At 44.8% G+C, this 10384-nt stretch overlaps 2 protein-coding genes across 2 annotated transcripts in view; both read right to left on the bottom strand.

Annotated features, from left to right (window-relative positions):
- The window catches only part of LOC111647645 (thrombospondin-type laminin G domain and EAR repeat-containing protein), an 18700-nt gene extending 17414 nt beyond the window's left edge, over positions 1–1286 (bottom strand). Inside the window, exon 1 of the mRNA XM_087171488.1 lies at positions 504–1286. The gene's annotated coding sequence lies outside the window, so the exon portion shown is untranslated. The remainder of the gene's footprint in view (positions 1–503) is intronic.
- Positions 1287–5531: 4245 nt separating this feature from the next.
- Positions 5532–10384, bottom strand: part of ube2g2 (ubiquitin-conjugating enzyme E2G 2 (UBC7 homolog, yeast)) — a 9606-nt gene continuing 4753 nt past the window's right edge. Inside the window, exons 4-6 of the mRNA XM_023397277.2 lie at positions 8675–8793; positions 7261–7401; positions 5532–7151 (exon numbers count right to left, since the gene is read on the bottom strand). Of these exons, the coding sequence (XP_023253045.1) occupies positions 7039–7151; positions 7261–7401; positions 8675–8793 (373 nt within the window). The 3' untranslated portion in view covers positions 5532–7038. The remainder of the gene's footprint in view (positions 7152–7260; positions 7402–8674; positions 8794–10384) is intronic.

Below are 10384 nucleotides of genomic sequence, written 5' to 3'. Positions count from 1 at the left end.
AATGATTAAATAGTAAATAATTCCTGTTTGACTGAAGGTGAAAACAAGTTTACAGCCCTGAATCATGTCTGCAGGTCTTCACCAGTAAAGTAGGTGAGTGTGTATATTTGTAGCCTGAGAGGTAAAACCCAGGGCAAACATTCAGTGGACCATCACACTGTAATCATTCATCTGTCTGACTGTGGAGCTGCAACTTACCAATATTTTCATTATTGATTTCTTTGCTCATTCATTTCATTACTCATCTGAGAGGCTGAAGCAGATTATTGATTATCAAAACAGCTGCAGAGTAATTTTCTGTCACTCCACTAATCAATTAATCAGAGGATTGTTGCAGCTCTAGACGACAGGAAACAAGGGCAGAGATGAGGGTGTGGTGGTTTATGGTAGACGCCCTGAACCTCCAGTGCTTCTTCTGTAACCTGAGTCCATCTAAACCTTAGTCACAAGAATCTGAAGATGATTTACTCATTTAGTTTTTTGTTAATTATGTAAAACCAAACCTGAGTCAGAGGTCAGAGGTCAATCCAGCCTGCAGAGGTTGGTCCAGATCTGGTCGTGGTCCTGGATCAGCTTGAGTTGTCTGGTTGTTGTTCAGAGTTTGTTACCACATTTTATTTCCTCTTCTCCTGAAACACGTCTTCTGCAGGTCGTCCTTCTTGTTCAGACTAAATACTCCAGAAGTCGCAGGATCACAAACTCCTTTTTTACTCGTGATTTTTCAGTTTCTTAAAAATTTTGGATTTTGTTGGTCAGTCTTAAACTTCCTGTAGAGAAGTCATCCATCTCTTTCTTGGACTTTTGTTTTTCTTCAAACTATTTTAATTCCATCAAACATTTATTTGTTTTTCTGGTCTTTGAAAACTAAAGTAAGAAGTTCTTACAGAGGTTATCTCCATCTGTTCCTCACTTCAAACCAAATGTTTTTTGTCCTTTCAAACCCTGAAGACAAGAATAAGAACCAGTTCACCTGTTCTTCTTGTTACTTGTCATTTCTTTCTTTTTTCTAAAAGTTACTCCAGATTTTCTTGAAGATGAAGGACTGTTGAAGTGTTTGTGTTGATCGTCCAGCTTTCTTCAGGGTTCTTTTTCATTCTGGATAAAGATGCAAACGTCCACCTGTCGTCCACCTGTCCTGCTTCAGACTTGAAGTTTTCTTTTCTCTCTGTAAATGGTTGGACTCCCACACCCTCCCTGACAGTTACTCCTCTGTGTTTTCAGCTGTGGTTTCTTCCTGGTGGTTGGACGCTCTGACAGAGCTGCTGTGATCCTCGGGCTCAGGTGAGACTCAGTGAGGAGAGAGAGAGAGTTTACCTGCAGGTGAGACGGGCTCACTTGTCCGACATTTAAATATAAAAGACTGGGAGGAGCTGGAGAGGGGGGGGGGCTGCCAGCTGCCTGCCTCCTCTTTAAATCCTCTTACAGCACAGAAACTCTGAAGCTTGTTCCAGTCCAACAGAAACAAAATGTGAAGATTTCTACACTCAAATCACAAACTAAGGTCTGACCTGATCCAGGAGAAACAGCACAGGTAAACTACTGACGAATACAAGATGAGACATGCTGAGGTAAAGGTTCGGGCCCCTAACTCTCCTACATAACATCAAGACCCACAGATTCAAAGAGACGTCTTATTGGTCGATTTCACTCCCTGTGTTTCGGCACAAAAACAACTTGGTTAGGTTTAGAAAAGATCAAGGTTTTGGTTAAATTGACTGTTGGTTTGAAAAAGGAAGTGAATGTTGGTCTCTTATGTTGAAGTCTAATGTTTGTCCACTGTCCATCCTCCTCTCTACAAGTCTGTCTTTCTCTAATGACGTCACCTGACCCGCACCAGTGGTGGAGGAAGTGTTCAAGTCCTTTACTTAAAACTCTTCGTGGTTCCACAGCAGAACCAGAACCACTGAATCAAATGAGTCCACTGGATCAGAAGCACAGTGGTCACCTGTCCTGTCATTCCTGTACCTTCAACAATATGCAACGTAATAGAGGTATCAGACTGAGATCAGACTGGGATCAGACTGGGATCAGACTGAGATCAGACTGAGATCAGACTGCGATCAGACTGCGATCAGACTGCGATCAGCATGCGAACAGACTGTGATCAGACTGTGATCATACTGAGATCAGACTGTGATCAGACTGTGATCAGACTGGGATCAGACTGTGATCATACTGAGAACAGACTGGGATCAGACTGGGATCAGACTGTGATCATACTGAGAACAGACTGTGATCAGACTGAGATCAGACTGGGATCAGACTGTGATCAGACTGGGATCAGACTGAGATCAGACTGAGATCTGTGATCAGACCAGGATTAGACTGAGATCAGACTGGGATCAGACTGAGATCAGACTGTGATCAGACTGAGATCAGACTGTGATCAGACTGTGATCATACTGAGAACAGACTGTGAATAGACTAGGATAAGACTGAGATCTGTGATCAGACTGGGATCAGACTGTGATCAGACTGAGATCAGACTTTGATCAGACTGTGATCAAAGTGAGATCAGACTGAGAGCAGACTGAGATCAGACTGAGATCTGTGATCAGACTAGGATAAGACTGTGATCAGACTTTGATCAGACTGTGATCAGACTGTGATCTCACTTTGATCAGACTGTGATCAAAGTGAGATCAGACTGGGATCAGACTGAGATCAGACTTTGATCAGACTGTGATCAAAGTGAGATCAGACTGAGATCAGACTGAGATCTGTGATCAGACTAGGATAAGACTGAGATCAGACTGAGATCAGACTGTGATCAGACTTTGATCAGACTGTGATCAAAGTGAGATCAGACTGGGATCAGACTGAGATCAGACTGAGATCATTGAAGTAAATGTCAAATCAATACTGATATTTTATCCAGGATTTTCAGAAGGGCGTGTTGACCATATTTGGCACTCTGGGGGCGTGTCTGTATGTTAATGAGGGTGATGGACCAGCTGAGATTTAATATGACGTGTGCGCAGATGTTTGATGAACAGCATGTTCCTGCTTTGATGAGGCCCTGACTCTGATCTGAGAGATGAAACAGGAGAAGAAGAAGGATGAAGAGATAGAAGAGAGATAAAGGAGGAAGAAGTCACTGATCTCTGCTCTCAGGTGTGTTCATGATCAGAACAGAGGAATTCCCCAGGTGAAGCAGAGCTCCGCCTCCTACCTGTCTAACCCACCCTCCTCACATGGTGCCACACACTTCCCATGCTGCACAGGTGAGTTTATGACATCCCAGAGTGTGTCCATGTGTGACAGATCAACAAACTGTTTTCACCTTTTCATCCAGAAGAAGCTCCACTCAGGTAAACAGCTGCTGTATTACCAACCTGGGGGTCGGGCCCCTCCCGAGGGTCACCACATAAACCTGAGGGGTCACGTCTTTATTTACAGAGCTGTTGTATACAGAGGTGGTTCAAGGTGTTCAACTGATAAAACAAAGACACCTGAGGAAAGACGAGTGGAGACAGTGACTGATCTCAGTTCTACCTCAGACCAGGACCAGACCTGGACCTGATCCAGGGACAGTGACAGGACCAGGGGACCTGGGGGGGTCTAGTTGGAGAATTGGTTGAACTGGGAGCTTTGCAGGCGTCGTCAGAAGAACTGAAACCTGCCGACGGGACTGAAGACGTGTGATGTTTACTCAGACATGAAGAGCTGGATCAGCTCAGACCTGATCTGAAGAGACCAGTTAAAACCCAATAATCCAGGTTTAAATCTGAACCTGGATCCAGGCCAGCAGGCAGAGACACGAAGGAGCCCACCGACCTTTTCTGTAACACCACCACACCTCTCTCTCTATCTATCTATCTATTGACCTTCCTTCTCTGTCAGGTGTATGAGGTGTGGACAGTGCCACAGACGGCCACCTGCTGAGACTGACGACCCTGTCCCTGCTCTGGTTTGTAAACCTGGATCTGTCCAGTCTGAGTTCAGCTTCAGGCTGAGACACGACACTGATGAGGAGATTAAACTCCACCCTGAAGTTTCTCCTGTGGATCAACGATAAGAAGAAACAGCCAAACACTGTGTGTGTGTGTGTGTGTGTGTGTGTGTGTGTGTGTGTGTGTGTGTGTGTGTGTGTGTGTGTGTATGTATGATGATCTGCGATAAAAAAAACTATCAGAGGAAACCACAACAAAAACCTAATAAATACAGGTGTGTCTCACCGACTGTGAACACTCGGCCCAACTGTGGCCCTGTTCTGGCGCAGCTGGCAGCTGTAGCTCCAGAGACCCGGCCCAAAGCTCAGAAGAGTTCTGCTAACTGGACCTGGTTCCAGCTGGTCAAACAGGACTGGAAAACTTTCAAATTCATTTGTTGATTTGTTTTTTTGTTTGTGTCGCCTTTTATTGACCTTTTCACAAAGTCATGTTGGGGGGGGGGGGGTTCTCATATTGGCACATTCTGCAATGACAACTATAAACCCTATGCAGTGCACTGCCACTCCCACTCAGTGGGCCCCTGAAGATGTGTGCTGTAGCTACCAATGGCCTGGATGTGAGGCATTCAGGGAAAATCTGTAAATTGTAGCGTCTGCCAATAGTCTGTGTGTGTGTGTGTGTGTGTGTGTGTGTGTGTGGTTTGGTAACTTTGCTAACGTTGTTTACCCACTGCGACAAGAGTAAACAGGAAACAAGTTTTGTTTTGATTATTGATCATTTTAACTGGAGCGTTCCTTGAAGACTCAGTTAAACCCTCTCTCTGCTCCATGTCATTTATCTTTGAAGGATCTTTATTGACAAACAGTGCGCAGCAGTGAGGCCACGCCCTCCTCTGTGATGCTGCAGCTAATGTGTTGTAACCACAGAGAGCAGTAATAACAGTGTGTGTGTAAACACACCACGTTAGCAGCACTAATGGCCTGTCTGTCTGCACACACACTGATGCTGGTCTCTCTTTCATCTTAATGTGGAGGCAGGTTCAGACAGGAAGCTGCTGCGGTCATCACACTCAGTTATTCCTCTCATCTCCGCCTGACAGGGAACGGCAGTGAGGGGGGAGGAGCTGCTGGTTGACACCCCCATTCAGTTCAATGATGGATGTAAATACTACAATACCCATGATCCTCCTGACAACTACATTTTTTGTTTATTACCTCCACAGGGAGGTTGTTTTCCCTTGTTTGTTTATTTATCAGCTGGATCACGTAAAAACTACTGAACCGATTTGCACCAAACTTGGTGGTAGGATGGGGGAGGGGCCAGTGATGAACCCGTTACATTTTGGTGTCAATCTGGTTAAAGGGGCAGATCCGGGAATTTCCTATCACTTAATGTTGTGAGACACTTTTTGACTCAGGAAATAATGTTTCAATCTTGATGTAAAAATCTGAAATATTTATGATGTTGAGTTTGTTATTGTTCTGGATCCAGATAATAATCTGAATATGACTAGTGCAGGACTGTTTGGTCTAGAAGGAACCTTGAAGAATATTAATTCATGTCTTTTAACGTCTTCAAAAATCAACAAAATACAGACTCTGACCAAACGTTTGAATACAAAGACGAGTCACACTCATGTTGCTCCTCCCTCGGTTTATTTAATGAAATACGTTTTAAATCAACAAACACTTTAAAAGAAACTCTTCAAACAAAACGTCATCGTCCTTAAGACAAAGGACATCCAGCCTCATTTCTTAAAAATAATTACAAAACTAAAACCAGCCGGAGCTCCTCCTCCTCCACAGTCCTGGATCATCGTCCTCTGGGAAGAGATAAAGTGCATTAAGTCCCACAGAGAGAAGCCGAGACGCCGCTGATCGAAGCCAAACGTATCGACAGCGACGGGGAGAGAGACGAGCTTCATCATCACACCGACAGGAAAGCGTCGTCCACCAGTCGACCTGTTGGCGCTGAAACGATGAATCAACAGGAAGTTTCTTCATCTTTTCTGTTTTACATCTTTAAATGGATTTTGGTCTGAGAAGTTGTTTTTTTATTGTTTTCTGACATTTTCAAAACAAAACTATGAATCGATTCTTTGAGAAGTTGAATTGTTGGATTATTAGTTTGGTTGTTGTGGCTGTGATCGGTGTCTCAGAGAGACGAGACGTGATGATTAATGATAAGATCTGAGAGGGACCTTTACCGTGACCTTGTTGTTGAATCTGAATCAAAAGGAGGAAGGAGGCGGAGTCGCCCTTTGTTTCCTCTGTGGTTTGTTTGGAGCCGTTTGGTTGGGGTCAAAGGTCAAACAGAGAGCTCATCTGAAAACATCTGTCCAGTGGTGAAAACTGAGATACTGTATCCAGATGACAACAGTGTCAGTCTGACGTTCCCCTGTCTCTAAGTATAAACCACGCCCCTGTGGTGGAACAACTGTCCAATCCAAGCTCAGCTCTGTCAGCTGATTGTTGGTCAACAGTGGGACTTTGTTTGTGTCTCGTTCAACAGCGGCAGGACGTGTCCATGTTTATGAGTCTGATAAGGAGCTTTTAGCAGGAAGCTAATGATGCTCTTGATGCTAACGTTGCTCAGGGGTTCTGTTGCACCTGTCTGGACAAACACAGGTTGTTTTAAATGTGACATTGAGATGACATCATCAGTGATCTGGAGATGAGCAGGTTTCATTATTGGTATTAAACGTCAATCGATCAACAGGAAATAAACATGATAATACTGATGGTCATGATGAGTGACCCTTCATCTTGGAGCGCTGTGTCCAGGTGTGGTGATGATGTCATCGTGAGTATGGTCACATGACTTCTTCTGTTGACTTTTAGTAATTTGACTAAAACTTTGATGGAAAGGTCTCAAACATCCATCTGATCAGCTTCCACTCGTCCATCAGTTCATTGACCTGTCCATCAGCAGCACTCTGTGTGTGTGTGTGTGTGTGTGTGTGTGTGTGTTGTTTCCATGGTGACGAGGAGGATGCTGTGTCTGTCATCCCAGTGAAAAGGTACCGGAGGAAGAAAGGAGTACTGTTTCTGAAACAGACAAACACAGACAGAGTGCTGGGCAACGTCAGGGTGATGACATCATCGTCTCAGGGTGATGACATCATCGTCTCAGGGTGATGACATCTCTAAAGGCCCAGCGACTTGCGTACGATCTTCTGGGCGAGTTTGTAAAACTGCTCTCTGTCCTCACGCCACATTTTAGAGGCGTCGACATTTGCTCCACTCTCGTCATTAGGCTCTGTGGGGGGTGGGGGGGAGACATCTTTCATTAACCTGGAGTTTTAGCAGCATCATCAGACCATTCATATTTATTTGATGAGTCATGTGATAACAGGTGTGTGTTGTACCTGCCAGCATGCTGACCACAGAGAGCAGGATCTTCTCCACACTCTGGACTGGACTCCACCTCTCTGCACTGCTCTCATATCCCATCGGGTCATCACCTGGAGCGTGGAGGATGGAGATACACACCCGCCCATCTGGATAGACTGAGGAGGAGGAGGAGGAGGAGGAAGGAGGAAGAGTCATGAGTGTCAGTCTGAGGTCTGTACAGTCAGAGCTTGTTCAGTTTTCAGTTTTAAGCAGAAACACTTTGTGAAAAGATTTTAAGACTCTTATTTTGAAGTGACACACAGACACTTTCAAAGACTGTTTTTTGAAAATTGACCATTTATTGTGAAAGTTGAGGTGTTTTATTTCACAGTTTCTGTCTCTGGAGACATGACCCCTGCAGCAAGGACATGTGATCATGTGACTTGGTGTCTGATGCTGGAGTCGGTGACTGTTCTCTGTCAAAGGTACAGAGGTGTTTACCTGTCAGGTGAGACAGGGATTATCAGTGGATCAGTTATCAGGGTGTGATAAGCGCTTCCTGTCATGGAGGTGCTTCACGCTCCCTGACAGCTGCAGCTTCAACAGTTGCTGTTAGAGCGCGAATCAAACCATCAACCTAATGCCAGTGGTGCAGGGTCCCAGTCAGAACCAAACCAGGTCTCATGGCGGTCCATCTGGTGCCAGGTAAACTCTCTATATATAAATAAATATATATGATATAAATATATAAATATTTATATGTAAAACTGGATGTAAACATGAAGCTGAGTGTCTCAGGGTGATGACATCACAAAGATTCACGTCTCACAGTGAATCAAACTCGACCTGGAGTGTTTTCTTCTTCATGTGTTTTATCTTCACCTGCTGCAGGATCAGGTGATACAGTTACAGCAGGAAGTTCAGCTGTGGGCCATGCTGGTGTGTGTGTGTGTGTGTGTGTGTGTGTGTGTGTGTGTGTGTGGTGATAATGATGACGGGTCAGCAGTGAGCCTCCCGCCCTCTAATCAACACAGAGCGTGCTCAGACTGTCTGTGACATCACAGCTCAGACTGCGTCCACTAATCACAGCGCTAATGACAGCGCGCTAACGACAAGCTAACGACACGCCAACAGCATGTTGTGACCGGTGTAGTCACACACTGTCTGCAGGTTTCTGTCGTTACTGTGAGTGGATGTCACCTGACTGTGGTGAACACTGACATCACATATCACATCACATCTGACACATGAAAACATGAACGTCGGTGTCTGATGACAGGGTGACCTTTGACCTCACAGTGGGAAGTCCTCGAAAAACTTGACACCTGCAGCTTCTCAAATGTGACAACTTCCTGCTTCTGTTGGTCTTAGATTGTCATAAATCAGTAACCTGCAGCCCAGGTGTGCAGGTGAGGGGGCGGAGCCTGTACCAGCAGCATGCGCACTTACTGTTCGGGTGAAACATGTCGCAGGTGAACCTCATCTTCGGAGGACTGAGGGGATAATCGGAGGGAAAACTGAGGACAGCGGGAAACACTCCACCTTCAAAACATGTGTCCTGAGGACCCCTGAAACACAGAGAGCTTCTTTTAATGTGAAATACTCCACAGAACATTTACAGAACGTAGAACAGGGTCTGTAGAGGAGGTTCTAGAGATCCTTTAAAAGGTTGAACACCTATATGAACGAGTGCATATGACGAACACCTTACTAACACACTGCATGATGGATTTTACTTTCATTCACCCATTTGTAGATTACAGAGTCCAAAGGAAGTTCTAGGGTTCCTTTAGGAGGTTCTAGTGGTCCTGTAAGAGGTTTTTGGGTCTTTTAACACATCTTCTGTTTTCTTATTCTCTGATGAGGTTTTAGCAGTTGTTTGGAGGTTCTTGTGCTCAAACAGGTGGTTCTACTGGCCGTTTAGGACGTTCTTGTGTTCATCAAAAAGATTAGAAATTTCTTGTGGAAAGATGGTTCTAGTGGTCTTTCAGGGGATTCTTAATGTCCCTCAGGAGGTCTGTGGGTACCTCTCCTATGTTCTCTCAGTCCTTCATATAGTTCTTACAGTCTTTTAGGAAGTTCAAGCTGTCCTTAAAGTACCTGAGGGAGGTTTTGGGGATCCTGTAAGGTTCTACTGGTAACTGAGCTGGTTCTAGTGGTTGTTTAGGACATCCTAGAGGTCATTAAAGAGGTTCTTTAGTTCTGAAGAGGTTTTTCTGGTCCTTTAGGAGGATAGTGGGTACAGGTTCTGTCAGTCCTTTTAGTAGTTTTAGGGAGGTTCTAGCTTCTTATACTGGTCATTATGGTGAAAGAAGTAGTTCTAGTACTTACTTTAAGTAGTTCTTATATTCTTTTAAGATGTTTTATTAAGGGAATTCAAGCGGTCCTTGGGTCCTTACAGATGTTCCAGTGGTCATTGAGGTGGTTCTAGATGTCTTTAGATGGTTTTATTGGACAAAGGAGAGGTTCTATCAGTCCTTAAATATATTTGTGAGTCCTGTATGTGGCTGGGTTGTGATCAGCTGATCCAAGAGGGTGGAAACATGACACGATCCGTATCAAACATCTGGACACAGGATCAGGACCGGAGGGAGTTCTGAGTGTTTGAATATCTGAACACATCAGTTATCTGGACTCACTCTGAGCTGATCATCTGATCTGATCTGTCCTCTATCTGCATGTTGTTTCTGCTTCACCTCCTCTTCCATCAGGTGAACTGGTCACTCACACACACACACACACACACACACACACACACACACACACACACACACACACACACACACACACACACCTATCTGCAGCACCAATCAGCAGAGGGTCTGTGCACGTCTGAACACAGTCAGTCTGATAAAGTCTGTGACGTCCTGCTGGTCCCTGAGAACTGGTTCGTCCTCTGGACTCTGAGGTTTCTAAACCCGAGTCACAGACAAGGAAAAACACGTCACTGAGTATTTGAATCCCTCTTCAGATCTCCATTAAAACAGAGTGTGCTGGTTCATGGTCCATGAAGATAATCTGAACTCAGACGTCACCTCATCGTCGAGAGGAAGACCAACTGATGCTGCAGCAACAAACATCCTGAGACACTGAGGATGGTCCCAGGTAATGATGGGATGTAGTGTGTGTGTGTGTGTGTGTGTGTGTGTGTGTGTGTGT

The sequence above is a fragment of the Seriola lalandi genome, unplaced genomic scaffold (assembly GCF_002814215.2).
Source record: "Seriola lalandi dorsalis isolate HSWRI2012SDOR001 ecotype SW California unplaced genomic scaffold, Sedor1 jcf7180002055007, whole genome shotgun sequence".
Taxonomy (NCBI): Eukaryota; Metazoa; Chordata; class Actinopteri; order Carangiformes; family Carangidae; genus Seriola; species Seriola lalandi.
The sequence above is the reverse complement of the archived record's forward strand: the minus strand, read 5'-3'. Positions and strand labels throughout refer to the sequence as shown.